Source organism: Musa acuminata, chromosome BXJ1-6 (assembly GCF_036884655.1).
Source record: "Musa acuminata AAA Group cultivar baxijiao chromosome BXJ1-6, Cavendish_Baxijiao_AAA, whole genome shotgun sequence".
Classification (NCBI taxonomy): Eukaryota; Viridiplantae; Streptophyta; class Magnoliopsida; order Zingiberales; family Musaceae; genus Musa; species Musa acuminata.
This window is the reverse complement of record NC_088332.1, coordinates 42,741,915-42,764,882: the sequence shown is the minus strand read 5'-3', so window position 1 is coordinate 42,764,882 and position 22,968 is coordinate 42,741,915. Positions and strand designations below refer to the sequence as shown.

Below are 22,968 nucleotides of genomic sequence, written 5' to 3'. Positions count from 1 at the left end.
TCGAACGCTAATCATCGACGAAGACCACAAATTTTGGGAGCCAGTGAATGCGCGACAGCCACATCTCACACAGGAATCCACATTGCAAAGCTGCACATCTTTGGGACGTTGATGCGTCATTAACAGCATGGTTCAGTCAACGCGGCATAGCTTTTTGTCTGCAGAACTATGTCTGCAATTATTGTTCCCCCGGCAATGAATTAGGTCAAGATCTCTTTTGACTTCTCTTATGATTCGAGATCCTGTTGTTAGGAAGCATTTCTGTAATAACAAATCGGATTCTGTGATATCTATGTTGCTTAAACCTTTGATCCACAGACAGGAGAAGATGACAAGAGAAGGGGAGGCATGCAGAACTGCACAGAAGCAGCGGTGTGGTTGCCATCGCCGAGAGCGAGGCGACGGAAGGGCAAGACTTGAACACACAGAGAAAAGCCTGTGACTTGGCCACTTGCCTCACCACAATTCTCCCGATGTGCACCGTTCACATCAGACCCCATTTCCCCACTCATACCCACGCTCTATAAATTGCTTCCTTCCTTCTCCCAAATGGCAGCACTTCCACTTCAGTTAAATTCCTAATCCTTCAGTTTCAGCTCCCAAGTCCGAGCTATGCTTTCTGCTGTCTGCAATGTTGCCAGTTCTTCTTCTTCCGTTGCAGTGTTGGGCCCGAGTAGGTCGAGATGCATTAAGATAACGAGAAAGCAATCCTTTACCGCTAGCTCAGTCCGTTGCTCCGCTTCCTTCGAGTCCCTCCTCTGCTTCGCCACCACCTCCACCTTCTATCCGCCACTAGCGCATCTGACAGAGGACTTCCCGTCGAGGCTGGAACGATCGAAACACCATGGCGATGACCGGATCATGAGACCCAGCAGGTGGAACATCTTCCAGCGGCTGGCTGCCGCAGCCTTGGACGCCGTCGAGGACGTCTTCATATCGAACGTACTCGAGCGCCGCCGGCCGCTTCCGAGGACCGCCGACCCCGCTGTTCAGATTGCTGGCAATTTCGGCCCGGTGGATGAGCGGCCTCCCTGCCGCAAGCTTCCTGTCGATGGCCGGATCCCTGCCTCCCTCGACGGCGTGTACGTCCGAAATGGCGCCAACCCTCTATTCGAGCCTGTCGCCGGCCACCACTTCTTCGACGGTGATGGCATGATCCACGCCGTCCAAATCCGTGATGGCGCCGCCACGTATGCCTGCCGGTACACTGAGACGGAGCGCCTCCGGCAGGAGCGCGCCATCGGTAAGCCGGTGTTCCCCAAGGCCATTGGCGAGCTCCACGGCCACTCTGGCGTTGCCCGTCTCCTCCTCTTCATGGCTCGAGGCCTCTTCGGGCTCGTCGACCCCACGCATGGCACCGGGGTGGCCAACGCTGGCCTCGTCTACTTCAACGATCGCCTCCTCGCCATGTCGGAGGATGACGTCCCCTACCACGTTAGAATCACTCTCTCCGGTGACCTCGAGACGGTCGAGCGCTATGACTTCAACGGCCAGCTCTGCTCCTCCATGATCGCCCACCCGAAGCTCGATCCATCCACCGGCGAGTTGTTCGCTCTCTGCTACGACGTTGTCCGGAAGCCTTACCTCAAGTACTTCTACTTCTCTCCGGACGGCAAGAAGTCCCCCGACGTCGAGATCCCCCTCGAGCAGCCGACCATGATGCATGACTTCGCCATCACCGAGAACCACGTCGTGGTTCCGGACCAGCAGGTGGTGTTCAAGCTCCAGGAGATGATTCATGGCGGCTCTCCGGTCATCTACGACCGCGAGAAGATGGCACGTTTCGGAATTCTGCCCAAGCGCGCCCGCGACGCATCGGAGATGAAGTGGATCGACGTCCCCGATTGCTTCTGCTTCCACTTATGGAACGCGTGGGAGGAGCCGACGACCCACGAGGTGGTGGTCATCGGCTCTTGCATGACGCCACCGGACTCTGTGTTCAACGACTGCGAAGAAAGCCTTCGAAGCGTACTCTCGGAGATCCGGCTCAACCTCGCAACCGGCAAATCCACACGGCGCCCCCTACTGTCATCGCAACTCAACCTCGAAGCCGGTATGGTGAACAGGAACAAGCTGGGGAGGAAGACCCGCTACGCCTACCTGGCCATCGCCGAGCCATGGCCCAAGGTGTCGGGGTTCGCCAAGGTCGACCTCTCCACGGGAGAAGTAAGCAAGTTCCTCTTCGGCGAGAGCAGGTACGGCGGCGAGCCTTGCTTCGTGCCAAGAAACGCGGGAGTGCTGTCGAGGGAGGACGATGGTTACGTCCTCACCTTCATGCACGACGAGCGAACGTCGGAGTCGGAGCTACTGATCGTGAATGCCGGCGACATGAGGCTCGAGGCAGCGGTGAGGTTGCCGTCCCGGGTTCCCTACGGCTTCCACGGCACCTTCGTGGCCTCCAAGGACTTGCAATCGCAGGCTTAGGAGCGCAATTGATTCGTTGCTTCAGCTGACACATTCTTCTTGCTTGATTGAAAACCCCCGCATTTTAATTTCAATATTCCAATTTATTAATTGTTAGAATAAGTTAATGCAAGACTTCACGATGTTTTATGTATAAAATTTCTTGAATATTGAGTATATATTTTCTTATTAGTAACCACATGTAATCAGTTGCCAAGAAATACAAATCGATTGCAAGAGATCAAATCCTTTGTGCTCCAACTTGATCGATCGATTCATAACTTCTGATGACGATGGAGTTTTTAGAATGAATCCTACTTTGTGTGATGATAAATAGGGCTTACTTCGGAACATCTCACTTGATTATATTGATTTCTGTACTCGATAATAGGTTCGATTGAGTTATATAATTCACCTTCCTCATGGAAATATATTATTATTATATTTGGATACATCAACTTTATATATATTAGGTTGCTTTTCGTATCAATTTATGCTGTTAAATCGTAACTTAAGTCGTTGCAAGAATCATTTCCATACCAAGACGAGCATCGCTAAGTTCCCGACTCAACCCACGATAGTCGACAGGTCGACACAGCGCACACGAAGATAGCACATGACCACCGAGTCACCCCTGAAACTTGTTAAAAGTGATGTGGCAATCCACGTGTTCGCATCACGGCATCATCATCATTAGCATTTGACGTGAGATTTTTCTGTCAATATATATATATATATATATATAATTTTACGACGTGAACAATAAACAGATTCTTTTTAGCAGTTAGTTGACGTGACGTTATCTTTCAGAAAATATATTTTCTCGCTTCATTGTGGATGTAATAGACTGAAAAGAGAATAAAATAATAATAATAATAAATGCGAATTCATTCCTAAGGTAGGCAAGAGATGCTTCTAGTGTTATCCACTGCCTGGCTCTCGGTTCTTCACCGATCTCGACCGTCCATCCTCGCCATGGCCTCCGTATCCTCGGCGCCTTCCGCCGCCATCGCCGGAGGCAGCGGGGTTGAGTCCCCGGAGGGGAAGCGGGTGGTGGTCTGCGGGGGCGGCGTCATCGGCGCGTGCACCGCCTACTTCCTCGCGACGAAGGGCACCGCCCGCGTCACAGTGGTGGAGAAGTCCGCCGTCGCCTGCGCCGCCTCCGGAAAGGCCGGTGGATTCCTCGCCCTCGACTGGTGCGATGGTAGCCCCCTTGGTGGCCTCGCCCGCGCTAGCTTCCACCTCCACCGCTCCCTCGCCGCCGCCCTCGACGGTCCCACCAACTACGGCTATCGACCACTCGACACCCTCTCCCTCTCCCTCCTCCCCGACGCATCCTCCGCGGCGGTCGCTCCGGCCTCGCCTTCCCTTCCTCCATGGGTCGATGGCCCCGCGGTCCGGCCGCCGCGGACGATCGGGACCACTGATACCACTGCCCAAGTCCATCCACAGCTCTTCACCCGGACACTCCTCTCCGCCGCCGCCGCGGAGCACGGGGTGGAGGTGGTGATCGGCGAGTTGGACCGGGTAGAGGTGGAGGACGGCCGGGCTGTTGGTGTGGCTCTCAAGGGCGGCGGCGGCCCTTTCATTCAGGCGGACGCTGTGGTTTTAGCCCTCGGTCCGTGGTCGAATCGATCGCCCATCGTCTCCTCCCTCTTTAACGTCTCGAGCCTCAAGGCTCATAGCATCGTCCTCCGGCCGAAATCCCCCGCCGCCATTACCCCTCACGCCCTCTTCCTCACCTACCAACCAGCGCCTGGGGCCAAGACCTTGGACCCCGAAGTCTATCCAAGACCCACAGGTAACAAACAAAGAAATGCATGCTGTTGGTTTCTTCTGGTAGTTCTCGATAAATCAAAGCTCTCGCTTGATGGTGCAGGAGAAGTGTACATCTGCGGTATGTCGAAGGAAGACGAGGTGCCCGACGATCCCGAAGAGATCGTGGGAGAGAGGGAATCGATCGCGATGCTGCATAAGATAGCGGGCACTGTGTCGTGTCATCTGAAAGAGGGGGAGGTGGACGTGGTGGCAGAGCAAGCTTGCTGTTTGCCGTGCACGGATGACGGATTGCCTGTAATTGGGGAGATTCCCGAGGTCAAGGGATGCTACATTGCGACTGGGCACAGCTGCTGGGGGATTCTGAATGGCCCTGCCACCGGATCCTCGCTTGCCGAACTCATCTTAGAAGGTCACTCCACCACTGCTGATCTCAAACCTTTCAGTCCCTCCAGGTTTCTCCGCAGGCGCACCAGGCAAGGAGTCTAATTCCCTAACTAGAAATCAGTGCGAATTTGCTCAATTTGCCACTGTTTAGTGAAAAATAATAAGTAGCGGCGGTTGCAAATCTTTGTCATTATAGTGATAAGGATTTGAAATCCAATGGCAACAATAGCGACTGCCCTTTTACATTCGTGTTAGCTTGCATGTACTCCAAACTCAAGTTAATAAAGTGAACTTGTGGACTTTTATATGCTGCTTTTCCTGCCTTTATCAATGTGTGATTTTGTTTACTACCCAGATAATCTGCGACAAGAGCTGTAACAAGTAGTGACTGAGTGAATCAACAGTGAGTCAAATTGAAAAGTATTAAGTAGAAAACTATCCTGCTACTGCAAATTTGAGCAATACTAACTCGTCCTTGGATCCTGTTATCGAGTTTCTTTTTTGTTTTCAAAACCTTGAATCCAGCATATTGCAATAAACTCCCAAAGATTTAGTGTTTGAGTATTATCTGCTATAAATGACCTCATATTTCATTGCTTAGAAAACCTTGTCGTCAACTGTTCAAACTCAAGCACAGTGTTTCCTTATTTATTGTTTACTCATGATATGCTCTTTTTTTTTACTGCTTAAAAACCTCCATTTGCCGGTCTCAGCGCTAATCTCATAATACTTGTCAGTGTCGAAATGCTGGTATAATGTCAACCAACTTAGTGGTGAACATTCCATCCTTTTGCTGGTGATGCTTTGAATCAATTAATCTTCAGTGGTTATTATTCTTCAAATGTACTGCTAAAATTTACATCAAATACACTATTTTCAGAATGAAATTAGCTGCTAGCCTCTAGACTTGGTTCAGATGCAGCGCCCCTGTTTTTTTTAATGCTGGTCAATTGCCTCTTTTGAAGGCCATTGAAACTCCCAGTTTTCTTAAACTGGGGCATCTATGGCAGAAAGTGAATGGGACTTTGTGGATGCGATAGATTTGGTCTACGTCATGTACCATAACTAGGAGGAACACTTCCAAGTGTAACGAGTAAAATTCCCAGGATTTTGTAGTTACAGTCATTCAAACCCGTTATCTCAACTTGAAAAACATAAAATTGTGAACCTAATTTAACTTTTTGATCGTTGTCCAACTAGGATACTTGGTACTAGTGCATGCAATCCTGCATGATTGATTCCACTGCCACTTCAATTATGAGAGTTAGCATTTCAATACGATCATACATTTATGCTAGAAAGTTTGAAGTAGGAAGCATTTAGTGTGGCTCAGGTTTTTAACTTCCAATTGAATTTAATGTGTGAAAGACTGAGACTTTCACTTAAGATGGTAATATGTAGTCAAGCTACTAAGCTCTAGAGAAAAATCAGAAAATTATAAGCTAATGAACTTGCTAGAGTAGTGTTGAAAGTAAGTTTCTGATTATATAGCAGAACATCATGGGAGATATTTGGTCATGAAGTCCAACAGGTTTTTACTCTCTTAAATGACATGTCAGCAACATTGTGGAATGAACCACAGCAACAGAGCTGCCGATGGCAAGAGGAACATCCTAATTAGAATCCCCAACATTATGAAGATGGAAGGTTATGCTTTGCACTACCGGTCGTTGAGGTTGCAGAAACTTCCTGGGTGGACTCACATATATGGATCATTAGAAGATGAGGGCTTCAAAGCTTCTCAATGCGTAGCATCAATAACACTACCAGGAAATTAGCTTCAATAATCCTGTCTGGACTTGTTCTGGATATCTCTGTGGAAAAAAATTACTTGATTTAATGATCTGAAAGAGTGATAAATAAGTAGATATTCAGTTAGCATCACATGATGATGGCCTGTAGCTTTTGGGTCAGCCCTAGACATGTCAACTGTAGAAGGCCTAGCAGTGAATTCAGCATTAGCAAGACTGAATTGAATAGCTAGCTTATTTTAAAAATTGAGGCAATTTTATAAATCAATTTAATTAAATAACTAGCTTATCAGTGATTCATGCGAAAGCCTTTTATTGTGTTTGCTGAGAATCATAAATTAGACACTGCAGTTATGATTGATCATCACCTATCAAAAGTATGATCTTGTAAAGGCAAAACTGGCTTCAAAACATGGAGATTGTACTTCTATGAAAAAATTGCTAATTTGACTCTGCCATCTGGTTTTGAGGTGCTTACAGAAGTTACATTACAGTTTGTGGCAATAAAATAGAGGAAATATGTGCATGGATTTCCTATATATCTCTTCTTGGTACAGATAGACCAGGGTTTATGGCATATACTTGATCATCTTCTACACAGTAAAAGATGCATCTGCTTTTCATTGTTCTTGTCCATATGTTAGTGATGGGAGTCTCAACCAAGGAAAGACATGAGGGTATAAATGTCATGAGCTACTTCTAGTTTTTACTAATGCATCCATCTCTGAATACACTGCTAAAGTATCAGATACACCATTTTTATGTTCTCAGGGTATGTCTTCAGCTAGTTTGCTGCTAGTGGCAACCGGCTGGATTATTAACATAGCTCAAATACACTGATCATATATGCAGTTGTCGAATGGCTGTAAACAGGAGAAGAGCACTTCAACAGCAGTCGGGCATAAGACCTTGTTAACAAGCTTGTCATGCTGCAGGTCACGGTAGACTGAGCCTTTAATCATGTGGCCCAAAACGTTGAAGCCTATATACATGTCATCACAAGGCCTCTCAAACTTCTGGAATGGAATTAATTGGGATACCACAGTCTTCCTCATTCAAAGGTTTGGCATCTTGTACTCGTCTATCATACATCTTATTCATGCCCAACTGGTGTGTATTTTTAATTGGCCATAACATGATCAATTTTGTGCATGTATCAAGCAGCAACAACTAGTCTGATGTCTAGATTCATTGTCTATACAGTGATGAATTGGGAACTGGACGGAGAACAAAAAGGAAAATCTAATGAGTCAGAGAACCTGCAATGCTTCCATTAAGCTTCTGAGAATCACAATTATAAAGGTTTAGGGTTGACTTGTCGGGGCAAGATAGCACATAAAATTGGCACACGAGAAATTTGCTGGGTTCTTTTTTTCTTTTTTTTTCGCTGCATTTGAAGTTGCTTGATCTCAAAGGGTCCTTTGGATTCTGAAAGAGTTGTTGTTGTTCACAGGATCAGCATGTGCTCGTCCTCTAATCAAGAGATTGAAGTCAATGGCTCAAGCAGCAGCTCGGGGTCCCAGAATCATGTTCTGCTATTAACCAATGCTTTCCTGTTTCTTAAGCCTGACCACATGCACATAACGTGGAAGTCGGCAGCTTGAGCCTGGTACTAACTATGTCTTCTTCATGTGAATGGATTCTAGCTAGATTTTCTCTCTTTGCTGATGCAGGGCATGTTCAATGTCCCCACCATGCACATGTTTCTTCCTTGGACACAACAATCTCTTTCCAAGAACAGAGGATAAGGCTTAACTCTGTCTCTCTCTCTCTCTCTCTCTCTCTATATATATATATATATATATATATGTACATGTGTTTGTATATATATATATATATATATATATATATATATATATATATATATATATATATATATATATATATAAATCTCCATAATCCATACACATGTGAGTAGATTCTAGCTAGATTTTCTCTCTTTGGTGATACAGGGCATGTTCAATGTTCCACCATGCACAAACCTCCTCAAACACATGACAATTTCCCCACTAAGAGGAGAGGAAAACGCTTGACTCTCTCTCTCTCTCTCTCTCTCTCTGTCTCAGCCTCTTTCTCTCTCTCCATGCCAATCATGATCTACATAAATTTGAAGGGAACTCACATAGGACAGGCTCAAAATCCTGAGAACTCATGTGAAGACTCTTATGAAGATCTCAAGAAAAATGTAGCTTTGTTAATACATGACAGTCCATTTCTAAGCTTCTATCTCCCTATATTAGACATTTCTGATCTCTCTTTCTCTCTCTCTCTATCCAACTATATTTTTTGCTCTCTCCATCTACATAATTTTGAGGGAAGGCATGCACTACTCAAATATCACATTCATTGAAACTAACCAACCATTGATTGACATCAAAGTGAAGGAATAGCATATTAGCAATTATTAAGCTCTTCTGGCATTTGAGAGTTTATTTAGTCTATGAATCAATCTATTAATGACAATCAAATGATACAAGTGCTACTATTCGCTTTCATCATTATGCATTCATTGTATGTGAGTTGTTTTAACGTGAAATTGCTTCATTTTAATTGATGAAACAATCATTTGGGTAGTACAAATCATCATTGCTGAAACAATCATTTGAGCAGTTGACTACCACTTGATCCATTTTGATAATTAATGTATTGGGTTACTTTTCTTTCAGGTTGGTGAAACTATAATTTCCTCAATATATCTTTAGATAATACTTGAGCACAAGGTTCATGGACAAGGAGACAAAGCTTTGAGTGATGCCAACTACAATGACCCACACTTGAAGACTTGGTTGGTCAAAGCATATGGTGGTCAACTTTCTTAAAATCTCCAACTGGGGTTTGAGATCAAAATTACTTTACCATGTGGCCTCTCTAATCAGCTCAAGTAGGGAGTAGAATCATAGTTGAGATGGAAGTGAAGTTTGAAAATAATTATTTTTTGAGGAAAAAATATTTATGCATTCCCTTGAGACATTGAATTGTACTGTATATCCTTCTAAAACTAAAAATGTAATCATCTTATATTTTTTGTTTCCTAACTGAAATAACATTATTTGCTTCCTAATATGGATTCTGCTATAAGGAATTTTATTTCAGCAATTAATCTGTATTTCCTGCCTTGAATAGTCAAATAAAGAATAACTTCATTATTTTTTTCATTAAAAATTAAAAATTAAAATTAAATTAAAATTTTATACCTTAATAGAAATCCTTCCATATCATCTTTATAAACCGTCCGAATTGTTCCCTTTCCATCTATCTCGGTTTGAAGGAGATTTGATTAAGAGAAAATTACCGGAGGTTAGTGCCATTGAAGGTTCTCCATCCTTCTTTTGATTCATGCTTTGAGATATTTTAATTGATATCTTAGTTGTTGATATTATATAAAATTATTTCATGTATGATATTTTCATCGTATATTAATACGGGGTCTTTCATTCTGATATTTTCAACACATCTAAATGTTTCATTCGATGCATGCATAATAAAATACTAATATGACGATTCCATTCCGAGATTAGAGAATTGTTAAATATGTAAATATTTTCACATCATAAGTGAAAAATATAATATGATATATATTCTTATAGGGGAATATAAAGTATCTTATGTTGTATATACATATCACATGATAGTTGCAAGTGTTTAAGCTACTGTATGGCATGAGATCGATGCATGATGAACCTATATATTGCATAAAAATTATGTTCTCAAGATAAATACAAATATAAGATATTGATCTTTTTTTGGAGAGAGAAAAAGACATCAGCTATTTAACATGAAACAATGGACTAATTAAGTGTTACTCTATCCAACTTGATAAAATACAATAATATAATCTTTTTGAAAGTGTCAGCTAAACTAGCTAATAAAATTTTAATATGGATTATTCGGATCTTAAGATTGAATCTCATCTTTGTTATTTAGTCTTTTCACAAACAAGAAAAGAAAGAAAGAAAGAAAGAAAGAAAACATTTTGCACTTGTAGTTAGGATCAGTGGATCACAGCAGGTCACCTGTGCTATATATACTACTACTACTACCTTGAAAGAGCTTTCCTTGTCACCATAGCATTTCTCTTTCTAGAGAGATAAATGACCTCAGATCTCATCTCAATAACTTTCTTTCTCCTGGTCCTGGCCACAACACTATTCTGAGACAGAGGTAGTACAAGGAACATATGCTGTGATCTCTTGCATGATGGACACACCTCCAAGTGACACTTTTCAGGATCTTTCTCTCACTCACCAAGTGGTATGAATTCCTCCTATGTCAATGTCATCACCACCTCATCATTGGACATCTTGATAAACCATCAATCCTTGTCATTCCATCTAAAAACTATAGTTAATAAATAAAATAAAATATTTAATTCATATTCTCTGTTGGAAATAATAATAATAATAATAATAATAATAATAATAATAATAATATGATTTTAATATAATTTTATAACTAGGAAAATATTCACAATATATCATCTTAATTAGAAAAAAATATTCATAATATATATATAGTAAGAGAGTTGAATTCTATATTTCTACCCAGTCAAAGAATTAAAAAATAAATACATACATAGATAATATTTTAATATAATTTTTAGGATAAAAGAGAGAGGAAGGATAGAAAGAAATAAAAGATGGAAAGAATGAGATGAAATATATTATAATTGATTCAAATCTTTTATTTTGATTAATATTTAACACATGACTCGTTCATCCACTCATCAAACCCGTCCTTTTGAGCTCGTGATGAGACCCTATTTCCTCTTTCCACTCATCGGACTTCCTCTCTTCATTCATTCATCCGAACACTTGTCTTCTTCCATCATCTATCTTATCCTTTAGGATCAAACTATTTCTACCTTCTTAACTCAACTGTGCAAAAACGATTGATGTTGATGTTATGATATCTAACCTCTTTTAAATAACAAATATTCTCAAATTTTTTTATCAATTAAATTAGTTAACACTTTAATGAGATTTTAAATCATCAATCTTTAAAAAGAATATCTAATATATCATCGTCATCAGACTAATTAATGTTTTAGCATACGAAACCAACTTAATTTTATAATAAGTCAAACTATGAATAATTATGAAAAAAATTATAAGTCAAACTTTAAAATATTTTTAATTCAATCTTCACCTCATAAGATATTTCTATTTACGTTTGTGTAGATTAACCGCCTTTCTTATTTTATCTAACTCTATCTAATTTAATAATCTTACATCATATTAATATATTAATATGATGAGTTTGATTAAACTAATCATGACTTATCAGAGACGGAGTTTTGTCTCTCAATACTTTATAACTTAATCTTATCCAACCTTAATCAACAAAGTTTATTCAAATATTATAATCATAATCTAATTCAAAGTTGTGTTGACAACCAAACTTTTATGGGGAGCCATCTACTACTTGATCAGTATTTTTAATTATTATTGATGATAACGATATGATGAAGAAGATGATGGTGATATTATGAGACTCGTAATTAAGGAAGGCATTCTTAAACAAAGGATAAAGAATAATTTTTTAATATATTATAATATTTATATAATATACATTCCTTGAAATATTAGGATTCTTTGCATGTGTCACTATTGTTAACATTCATAAAAATAATTATTTCTAAGTATGATAAATATCATTTTGTAGAAATATATACATTATTAATGAGAACCTTTTAATAAAATAATTTACATATATATCCTTGCAAAATATTTTTTTACACATATATATTATGGAATTTCATCAAACAATCAACTCAAAAAAAACCATGGAGACTAATTTAGGTTGATAGGAATATGTACAGTAAACTTAAATTCTAAAGGAATATATGTGAAAAATCTCTTGTGTATTTTAGCATATATATTGGTTTATTAAACATTTATATGTATAGACTTCAACAGTTAATTTGTGTGTATGCCCTCAGTGTATAATATATTTGTCCATGTATTCTTTAATCCATTTCCCCTTCTCAACTATTACTTTTTCTATTGTCATTTCATATATTCTTTTAATCAAACATATTTAGGATTGAGAGTATTAGATTGAGCAATGAGGGAGTTCTAAATTACTTGTTAAATCTTTTATATCAAATCTGATATTTCATTGATGCATCAGATCTATATATCAAATGTTAATAGTTTGAAATATCATCTGATTATTATTTTCAGAGTATCAATTAACTTAGATAACTGTTAAAAAGAACATAATTTCCTTCTCATGTTGATGATATCCATCGGAATAGGAAGTTGGGAATCTCAATCATTAAATTGGATCATAATTATTTTGTCTTAAAGTACTTTAGTCAAAACAAAAACCTTGTATTTAGCTGGAGATAAGTTGATACTCGATAGTGAAATCAATCATGAAGGAAGCTTCATTCACATAGACTATGTTATCAAAGATAGAAATCTAAACTTCAACTTGGGTGAGCTATACATGCAAATCAAATCAAAACCTTGTGTTTTTTGAGGTGGAATTCAAAAAAGATTTGTCTTTTCTTGCTCATCCTTAACGTGCTCATATTGTTTTAAGATACAATGTTTAAGATCTCATCATTAAGCTTATCCAAAGTGTGGTTTTCCCCTGATAATGATGCTACTAACTTGGAATGTGGTGTTTAGATGGAGAAACTAATCATATTGTATATTAAAATATGAAAAAGACCTCTCAAGTTGTTGTTCCTTTATTGCATACAAATCCTATTAGTCTTGTGTTATTTCATATGTAACTTTGTTATATTTTCATACAAGAAATTATTCATTTAGGATCAAAAAATATTATTATTATTATTATTATAAAAATTATTATCATCAACCACATTTTTTCATGCACAAAAATTAAGAATGAGAATATGTGTATTTTGACAATATACATGAACTTTAAATGTAGAAGGGTGTATATGTCAATATGATTTTTCCAGGGATTTGTACTTGAATTGATGAATAAATATTGAGAGTTGGGGGACATATGTGCAAAAAGTCCATCAAGCTTAAGTGAAAAGGAAGCGTAAAGGAAGAAGCTTTCTAGTGTCTTGTCATCGTCCCCTGAATCCTCCACGCCCCCTTTGTCGACTGAGGCTGGAAAACCCCCCCAGAAGAGGTTCTTGACGCTTCCGGCGACGGCAGCAGTGGCGGAGTCACTCGATCTTTTGTGTTCGCTGCAGTGGTGGTGGACAATCTTGGCCGTCCAAATGGGTAAAGGTACAGTTTTTGTCAGTTATTGCGGAGTTTCACGTTTAATCCCCAAGCTTTTCGAGATCAGAGAAACTGGAAGACGGTTTGCTTTGACCGCCACAATCTGGAGTTGCTCTCTGCTGTGTCAGATGCTTCCTTTTTTCCGCTCTTTGTTCTTCGGATTGCCAGCGAATCTTGTTTTGTTTAGGTTTTATTTGCTTTGGAAGAGGTTTGGCTGTAGATCGGTTGATATTTCTTTTCTGGGAATTGAATTAATTGGGGATTTTTAGCCAAGATAAGTTACACTTTGTTTCTCCCCAATTCTTCGTTCTATCTCATTTGCTTCTCCAGATTAGTGGAAGGTGTTACAGGGAAACGCTCTGCTGGGTGCTTAATCTGAAAAAAAAGGCAGTTTTGAAATGACTAAGTGTCTGAATTTGGAGAAATTAATCAAGTGCCAGATTAGAAAGCATATTAATTAATTTGTACGTATGGCTTCTTTTCGGTGACAGAGCTGCTGTGGCTGGCGGTCAAAATAGATATTTTCACTATCTTTATGTCTCTTTTGGATCTCTTCTTTGTTGGATTGATTGATAATTGTGGGAGTACTCTTGATTACTTCTTTAGCCAGTTTTCAGATAGCTAAGCTTCCGGATTTGGAGGAACTTGCTATTTTCTCTAATTAAATTAGTTCTCTTAAATTCTTGTATGTCTCAGTTTGTCTATTCATTTAACCGTGAGGTCAGTGATCTTATTGCAGGTGAAGTGGACTAGGGTACCAAGCTCTGGCAATACCGACACCTAAAGTGATATCGGAGGCTACCTGAGGGATGTGCATTAGTACTCTTGTTGCATTCCGATAGAAATTTTCTGGATGAAGTTGTAGAAGAATTCTGCCTGCAATCTTCCTTGGTCAATTTCAACATTAATTAAAAGTCAGTGTCCAGCCTGTCTTGGTTTCAGGAATGCTATCATTGGCTGCTGCCGAAAAGGGCTGAGTTCACAATAACTTGAACAACAGAGTCTGTTTGCCAAGATTTTTTGTGTGTTTTCTAGTCAGTTGTACCGCACACAATATTTTCTGAAGAAGCTATTCTCAACAATGGAGTCTTTGGCATCCAGAGTAGTGGCTCATCTTTTCCCTTCACTTGGTCCTGCACTCGTCATTTCTATGGGATATATAGACCTTGGAAAGTGGCTGGCAACTGTGGATGGTGGGGCTCGATTTGGAAATGATCTGGTGCTGTTAGTTCTGTTTTTCAACTTAACTGCCATTCTTTGCCAGTACCTTGCATCATGTGTTGGCATTGTCTCTGGAAAGAATCTCGCACAGGTACTACATTCCAATTTGTTTGCTTCAATATTTAGTTTTATTCCCGACACCTGTTTTTTTGCAAACATATAAAAAGCTTGCCTCTTTAGTTCTTTATACTTCTATTTGTGAGAAGCTTATGCAGAAAAGAAGACTTTGAAAACTCGATATTTATACTCACAGAATGTATAGTAAAAAGAAGCAACGATAAACTAGAAGTGAATGCTTGACTTATAGTTTGTTCAAGATGTGATTGTATCTGTAGCAATCATATTCTGGATAAATACCTTCGAGTGTTATCAACCGTTTCTGATATGGTACACCTGAGTTGATCTATATTGGTCAAAATTTGCGATTACCACATCCTCAAAGGAGCAATGAGAAGGGTGGAGGGAAGGAGAGAGAACTTTGAGATAGATAAAAGATTAATAAATAGGTAATTGTGATTGTGAAACAGAGCTGAAGAAACTGTTGCTGTTTTCTTCTTGTTGCAAGCATTGCATTTGTCATCTACCACCATTCCTTCCTCTATTTTGTAAGATAGAGGAAGGAAAGTGAAGGACAGAGTAGTTCCTAATGTCTCAAGGAAACATGGATGCTATCATAGAGAATGTGATGCGATAGGATTTAGAATGAGGCTTAAATTTTAATAACTAATTGTTTTGTGTTACAATGTCTTTCACTAGCATGGTGTTCGGAGAAGCATTAAGGAATGAGGTTTTTCGTTAGCTTCAAAGCTTTAGTTTGAAACGTTTTGGATATCTTGTATGAGATAAAATTATTATATGATATAATAATATCTTTGTACAATATTATTATAATTTATTTATAATTAAACATATGGAACTCAATTTTTAACAGACTTATTTTATACAATTATTTATCTTATATATTTTAGTTTCATATGTTTTGGAGAAAGTTGCTTGTTTATGATATAGGTAGCTAGGGTCCAAGTCACAAAGACAACATCTCTCTTTGTAGGGGTACTATTGATACTAAATGTATTATCCCTAGTCGATCCTAATAATGGTATCAATTAAAAAAATAAATATTTACAAAGATAGTGGACTACAACATCAATTAAAAAACTATATTTACGTAAGGAATTCTTTTTGGTTCATGCACATTCATAAGTTAAAATATTTTATTTCTTCAAAGGTTTCTACTTTCTAACACCTTGCAAGTTAACTAACTGCTGTTTCTGTATGTCTTAGTTGGAAGCAAAGGCTTAACACAACTTTATTTTACTGGATTTTTTTTTTCTCACTGAATTTTTTTTATGGAGTATCCTTTTACTCATTAGATTCACTAATTCATTTTGTTGGTTGTGCACAAGATTTGCAGCATGGAATATTCAAGAACAGCGTGCATGATATTGGGAGTTCAGTCTCAGTTATCCATGATTACTTCAGACCTGACTCTGGTACTTATGATTTTCATCTATAAGAGTGATTATGTGCCTGCTTTCTTTCTTTATTACTAATTTCTTTTCCGATAAGTGTAAGACTGCAGTATTGTTACCTTGCACCATGAATGGGAGCGTCTTAATTGACATGCTGATTTGGAATTTTCCAGATTCTGGGATTGGCATATGGTTTCAATCTTCTGTTTGGTGTTGACTTAGTGGCATCTATCTGTTTTGCTGCAGCTACTTCTGTTTTGTTCCCCCCTTTTGTTGATCTCTTGGTAATTTTTTGACTTTCAAATTTTTTGTTATTGATCTTACAGTTGAAAATGAATAGATAAGCTTTAATGCTTTCCAATTTTGCTTGAGGTGCAGAACAATTGGAAGCCTGAAGCATCACATGAAAGCATAGCTGGATTTGCTTTCCTCTTATATGTGCTTGGAGTTCTAATCAGTCAACCAGAAATTCCTCTTACAACAAATGTTATTTTCCCAAAGTTGAATGGAGAGAGTGCGTACTCACTTATGGCTCTTCTTGGTGCTAATATAATGGCACATAATTTCTATATCCACTCTTCAATAGTTCAGGTAAAGTTGACTACAAGTCTGATTTGCTTTTTCTGATATCTTCATCATGAGCTCACTAAAGTTTATAGCCTTTTCCCCTTGTTGGTGGTTAAAAATTAGTGCTAAAAGCCTAAAACCTGTAGTTTTGAATAAATTAAGAAATGCACAATCTTCTGCTACTCATTTATACTCCTTGATTTGATATACATTTGGAATCCATTTCAGTTGCCTAAAGCATATTATGCCAGAAGACAATCTCAATCATGCAAGTCCATAAAAGGCTAGTCAAAGTTAAAAATTCTGATTATAGAGAAGGGATCAATTGGCCATGGTGTATTTTGAGACTTGTATTATTAGTTTCATGTTCTAATCTGAACTTGCTAAAACAAGTACAGTGTTGGGAAGTAAAATTTTTCCCAACTAATACAAGAATAAAAAGCTAGTGTTGACTAAACATTAATTTTTTAAACCAAAATTTGCACTTCTCTCTGCCATAATCCTTGTCTGGTACATAAATTAGGAAATGACCTTTCGTGTAACTAGTCCTTTCGAGTTAGTATTTTTAAACCATTATTCTGGAATATTTGTAGTTATTTTATCCTTCATTTCTTGCATTTAAAATTCATTGTTCCTTTGGCACATCCAGTTGACATTTTTTCTATAAATTATGTATATATGGCAGAAATTTCATCATTTTATAATTCCGGATCGAAGCTGCTGCTATGAATTTTTTTGTAACGCTTGTTGGATTAAAAATTTCTAGCCCCAAATTATTATTTATTTTGGTTTTGATTCTTCATATATAACATTTCCTGCTTTGTTCTCTGAGTATTTTGACTTAGGTTTTTTATAAATTGTATAATTGTTTATCTATGTGCAGAAGCAGAAGAGACTCCTGAATGTTCCTGTAGGTGCCTTACTTCATGACCATTTTTTTGCAATTCTGTTCATCTTCACTGGAATATCTCTGGTAAACTATGTGCTGATGAACTCAGCTGGTGCTGTTTTTGGAAGTACAGATATTGAACTCAACTTCCAAGATATATCACTGATGATGGATCAGGTTATATGTCTTCTTTTCTTAAGCTTCTTTCTTCATTTGGATTATCTTTTTCACTGTGGAATGTTTTTCTTCTTAAGTAGGCCCCACATATCCTCTGATTTTATAAACTCCTAGTTTCCGTCGATTGTGTCATTAAGTGATAGCAACATAAAAAATCTAATGGAAAAATCTGATGCATGTTTTAAGATGAACTGTTTCTTTATTTGGCATTTGTTCATTATGCAAATAATAGACTTCAAAACCTAGGTGATATAAAAATAAGAAACAATTATTTGACATGCAGAGTCCCTAGAAAAGAGGACCTAATGCTTGAGGTAAATGTGATGAAGGTATCCTCCCAAGTTGATGATTCAGGAGGCTGAAGTAGATGATAAATTGATGAAGTAGTTGGCCTTAATTAAAATAGACAAATTAGTGGCCAAACCATGGTATTTTTAGTTTGAATCATCCGTAGTTGGAGCGACCTGGTAAAGTTCTGAGAGCATAGTGACTAATCTGTGATCTGACGATGGTTTCGCAACAAGTTCTTTGGGATGATGTTGTGAATTAACAAGTTCCGAGCAAAACAATCTCTAGTCTGAATCTAAATTAAGAATTTAATTTTGGATCTTTCTTTCTTCACAAAGAATTCAGTTCTTTTTTATCAGCTGGAGATGGATGGTTGATGATGCTTACAACCTGCAATAGCTATAGGGAATCTGGATTAATGCATTAATGCATCAATTGCATATAACCTATTACATCACCTTAAATCACAGTGCTCAACTAAAGGATTCAGATGTCATCATTTAAACTTATTCGGCTATTTTTTGCTTTTAATAAAACAGTTCTTAAAATTCTGAAGACCAAAAGCTTTCTTTATACTTTGCTTGTCTAAGCATTAGCCCACAGAGTAGCTACCCTTTTTGTCTGGAAGGTTTGGTGATGAAATTTCTACAACTACATAAGCCTTAAGAATTAAATTCTTTTGCTGCTATATTGTTTAATATATATTAATTGACTTATTTGCAGGTTGGCTTTTGCCTAACAAATTTCATAGTTTTCACAAACAATCATTTGAAATGCTTTAGCAAATAGATCTTCTTCATTTCTCCAGAGAAAGAATCTTGTTCTACATATTATGCTGTTTATCATGGGACTAGTCTTTGCCTACTTAACAGAGCATGTTTTCTTGTATGTTCGTATGTGAGTCCTTTGTCAGAATAAGAACATTGAAAACTTGATGTTATCATTCATTGACAGAATTGTGATTTCTACATACTTGTAATTTGCAGATTTTTAGGATTCCTGCAGCACCTATTGCGATTTTCGTTGTCCTTCTTTTCTCTAGTCAGATTACAGCTTTAACTTGGACTATCAACGGGCAAGAAATATTGCAGTACCTCTTGGGTGCAAACATCTCCATTTGGGTTTATGTTCTGTTAGTTAAAGCTCTCTCTGTCATACCAGCACTTTTCTGTGCAAAGTATGCAGGCACTGAAGGGATATATCAATTGCTTATTTTGTGTCAAGTTGTACAGGCTATGTTTCTTCCTTCTTCTGTAATTCCTCTTTTCAGAGTATCATCATCAAGATCAATAATGGGGACATTCAAAATGTCATGGTATCTGGAAATCATGGCTTTGTTGGCATTTCTTGGGATACTGGCTTCAAATGTAATCTTCACTATTGAAATGTTATTTGGAAATAGCAGTTGGATAAATGACCTTGGGGGAAGTATGAGTGGTGGTGGAATAGTCACATATGCTGCCCTTCTTCTTGTTGCTTGTGTGTCAGTGGTTTTTACGCTGTATTTGACAGTTACACCACTGAAGTCTGCAAGTGACATACCAGAGACAGAAATAGGAACCTTGGATTTGCAGAATGATAAGCTTGAGCTATCTGAGGTAGGAGATGATGACATTCAAGATAAAATTGAAACCAATGAAGATCAGTTTTTAATGGAACCTGCTTTGGAGGGTACCGTGGAGCAACATAACGATGAACCACCCAACCAATTTGATACAGCTATTGACTCTGATCATGGTTGCCATCAACATGCTCATGGTTCTGCTGCTTCTGTTACAGCTATTGATTCTGATCACGATCACCATCAACCTGTGCATGGTTTCAATGCTGATGATGCCTTTGTCAACTCAATTTGTCAAACTGAAGAACCAAAGTTTATTAATAAAGTTGACTTAGAAACTGTGGACAAGGCATCATCCTCTGCTAGCTTGTTAGATCTTGGTAATTTAGAAAGACATGAGTTTGATCTAATGCAAAAAGATTTGACCTTGGAAGCAGATAGTTCCAAAGATAAAGATAATGAAGAGATTTTGGAGCCTAAGGAGTCCGTGGGCGAACCATTGTCATCTTCAACATCTATGGATTCTGGATCGTCTAATATCGTTATGGTGGAAGTTTCTGATGTTGGAATTGGGAGTGGAAGCTTATCAAAGCTGTCTGGACTAGGACGTGCGGCTCGTCGACAGATGGCAGCTGTTTTGGATGAGTTCTGGGGACAGCTTTTTGATTTCCACGGGAAGCCAACGCAAGAAGCTAGTGGACAAAAGTATGATATTTTATTGGGGTTAGGCTTGAAGACTGTTAGTTCCGCAAAAGTGGATGTGGGAACAGAGGCCACCAATTTCTGTACAGATGCTGACAGGAGAACAATTGTTCCACTGAACTCGATAGATTATGGCTCTTCCAAGCTGAAGAATTTTAGTGGAGAGTTGTCTTATGGGTTTCAGGTAGGGTCCCCATCTCGGTCTCGAAACATGCAAGTATTCAATACACCTGCACAAAGCTTATCTAGCAGCCTGCTTGATTCAAATGAAAGACATTATTCTAGCTTATTCCTGCCACAGTATTCTGACAATCATGATTATCAGCCAGCAACAGTACATGGATACCAGATAGCATCTTATCTTAGAGGAATTGGTGCAGGGAGCATTCCTTCTCCATCAAATGTGTCGTTGGAATCTCCTACAATTTCTAAATCATCTGCAAGATTTCCCCCAGGTTTTGGGGATACTGTTCTGTATGGTGATAAGCAAAATGGACTAGGTTCACTTGCAACATCTAGTATGCAGAGTCCAACATCACCTCGAGTTAGCAGAGTGCAGGTAGAAGGACCATGCTTCAACCCTTCTTTAATTGCACCTAGGGAAAATACTGGCTCTTCTGCTTATACAAAGAAATATCATAGTTCACCAGACATTTCTGCGCTTATTGCTGCTAGCCGGAATTCCTTATTGAACGAGGCAAAGTTGGGTGGTCCTGTTGGTCCTAGGTCATCTTTGGGTAGGATGACATCTGAACAACAGCATTATTTAAACCCTATCTCCAATAGTGGAGTTCCATTAGGTTTTGATGAATTCTATCCACCCAAACTCCGGAGGGATGTTTTTGCACTCCAGTCGAATCTGAACCCAGACACCAGATCCCTTTGGTCTAGACAACCATTTGAACAACTATTTGGTGTTCAAAGCAGAGAACAAATTAGAGGGGATCAAGTGGTTACTAACAAACAGAGCAGTGATTCCCGAGATATTTTCTCTTATGCAGAGTCGGAGCACAAGTTATTACAATCCCTTCGGTTTTGTATTATGAGGCTCCTGAAACTGGAGGGGTCAGATTGGCTGTTTAGACACAATGGTGGATGTGATGAGGAACTAATTTATCAAGTTGCAACAACTGAGACGAATCTTCACAAGGCAGATGCCGATGGAATGACTCAGTTGCACACTGGAAAGCTTCAGCACATGTTGTCTGTTCAAAAGCTAAGTTCAGTTCAGAGGAATGGGGAAGCAGATGCCCCTTACACTCTGTCCTTGCCGAATTGTGGGGATGGCTGTATATGGCGAGCATCCCTGGTTGTAAGTTTTGGAGTGTGGTGTGTTCATCGAATCTTAGAGCTCTCCCTTGTGGAAAGTCGGCCAGAGCTATGGGGCAAGTACACATATGTCCTTAACCGCCTTCAGGTAAAATATCAACATCATTATCTATGGAGTGTTTCTTATCATGAATAATTGCAGGAATAAACTGTGTAGTATTAATTCCAAAAGGTAACAAATTTTGTTAACTGTAATCTCCTCTGACACTATGCTGTTGGTACTTGATGATCTCCTCTGATTCTATTTTGCTGCTACTTGAGGTGTCCGGGTATAAAACGAAGTTTTTTAGGATAGAAATTTTCAAGGAGCAATGTGTTCTTAGTTGAGCCTATGGTGATTCTTTCATTCATAGTGAAATTTAGTAGAGGCGGCTTCCTTTGTCTTAAATCATCCACAAACATTTCAAGAATCATGCACGATTTTTTTTCTGGTGTTTTCTTTTTTCTTGGCAATCTCTTAACCATCATTACTTTTTGTTATTCGATACAGGGAATTCTTGATATTGCATTCTCCAAACCCCGGGATCCCCTCAGTACCTGCTCGTGCCTCAAATTACTACCAGAAGCTAAGGGTTCCAACCACTCGCTGCCAAGTCAACAGCCGAAACCCATGAAGGAGGCCTTCACAACCTCAAGTATGATACTTGAGATCATTAAAGATGTCGAAATTGCAGTTTCTGGCCGTAAGGGCCGGTCAGGCACTGCAGCAGGAGATGTTGCATTCCCAAAGGGGAAGGAGAATTTGGCATCTGTATTGAAGCGTTATAAGCGTTGGCTCACGAACAAGTCTACCAGAACACACTAAGGTTCTTCGACCCGCAAGATCCATGTGACTTCTTCGGTTTTGTAACATTTAGAACGATGCTTTTGATGTGTCGTGAATCAATCATGGTTTTTTCGTTGGAAAACGTTTTCAGGGTTCAAAGTTTGTTATTCTTTGTCCCTCCAAGTTTCTCTTCCAGTCAATGTTGTATAAAAGTACAGATCATTATGCATATAGATGCTAGGAGGTTACTGTATTTTCAAGATGTGTGTCCCAAATTTTCCATTTTAATTTCTTGTTGGCCATAATTAAGTTGGAGGATTATATTGGCTGCTCGTGGGAAGGTAATGAAATTTTGATTTCTTTGGTCATATCAACCATCATAGTATTGCAATCTCTTGGAGGCAATGATCCACCTCTCAGTCTTCTGAGACTTAGAACATGATATAGCAGCAACACATGCTATGTGGCTGA

At 39.0% G+C, this 22,968-nt stretch overlaps 3 protein-coding genes across 7 annotated transcripts; all 3 read left to right on the top strand.

Annotated features, from left to right (window-relative positions):
- The first annotated feature begins 356 nt into the window (after nt 1-356).
- LOC135677870 (9-cis-epoxycarotenoid dioxygenase, chloroplastic-like) lies at nt 357-2,664 on the top strand. Its single transcript, XM_065190283.1, has one exon. It carries the CDS (start codon nt 613-615, stop codon nt 2,422-2,424), a length of 1,812 nt encoding a protein of 603 aa, XP_065046355.1. The 5' UTR covers nt 357-612; the 3' UTR covers nt 2,425-2,664.
- Nucleotides 2,665-3,295: 631 nt separating this feature from the next.
- On the top strand, nt 3,296-9,378 carry LOC135677120 (putative oxidoreductase TDA3). 5 transcript variants are annotated; one of them, XM_065189054.1, is made up of 6 exons: nt 3,296-4,204; nt 4,283-4,655; nt 7,170-7,378; nt 7,521-7,619; nt 7,771-7,926; nt 8,984-9,378. In XM_065189054.1, exons 1-3 carry the CDS (start codon nt 3,313-3,315, stop codon nt 7,231-7,233), a joined length of 1,329 nt encoding a protein of 442 aa, XP_065045126.1. In that variant the 5' UTR covers nt 3,296-3,312; the 3' UTR covers nt 7,234-7,378; nt 7,521-7,619; nt 7,771-7,926; nt 8,984-9,378. The 5 variants fall into 5 exon arrangements, with proteins under 5 accessions (XP_065045126.1, XP_065045127.1, XP_065045125.1 ...); XM_065189055.1 differs by lacking the exon at nt 7,521-7,619; XM_065189053.1 differs by having other exon boundaries at nt 7,521-7,926.
- A 3,973-nt stretch (nt 9,379-13,351) lies between these two features.
- Nucleotides 13,352-22,757, top strand: LOC135677119 (protein ETHYLENE-INSENSITIVE 2-like). The gene is made up of 8 exons (XM_065189052.1): nt 13,352-13,531; nt 14,265-14,837; nt 16,153-16,239; nt 16,392-16,502; nt 16,597-16,809; nt 17,669-17,851; nt 19,126-21,819; nt 22,222-22,757. Exons 2-8 carry the CDS (start codon nt 14,607-14,609, stop codon nt 22,534-22,536), a joined length of 3,834 nt encoding a protein of 1,277 aa, XP_065045124.1. The 5' UTR covers nt 13,352-13,531; nt 14,265-14,606; the 3' UTR covers nt 22,537-22,757.
- Nucleotides 22,758-22,968: the final 211 nt, after the last annotated feature.

Coding starts and splice junctions, on each gene's coding strand:
- LOC135677120 (XM_065189055.1), top strand. CDS start 3,313: ATGCTTCTAGTGTTATCCACTGCCTGGCTCTCGGTTCTTCACCGATCT. Junction 4,205..4,282: donor AGTCTATCCAAGACCCACAG/GTAACAAACAAA, acceptor TTGATGGTGCAG/GAGAAGTGTACATCTGCGGT. Junction 4,656..7,169: donor TTTCTCCGCAGGCGCACCAG/GCAAGGAGTCTA, acceptor TCATATATGCAG/TTGTCGAATGGCTGTAAACA.
- LOC135677870 (XM_065190283.1), top strand. CDS start 613: ATGCTTTCTGCTGTCTGCAATGTTGCCAGTTCTTCTTCTTCCGTTGCA.
- LOC135677119 (XM_065189052.1), top strand. CDS start 14,607: ATGGAGTCTTTGGCATCCAGAGTAGTGGCTCATCTTTTCCCTTCACTT. Junction 14,838..16,152: donor CTGGAAAGAATCTCGCACAG/GTACTACATTCC, acceptor GTTGTGCACAAG/ATTTGCAGCATGGAATATTC. Junction 21,820..22,221: donor ATGTCCTTAACCGCCTTCAG/GTAAAATATCAA, acceptor TATTCGATACAG/GGAATTCTTGATATTGCATT.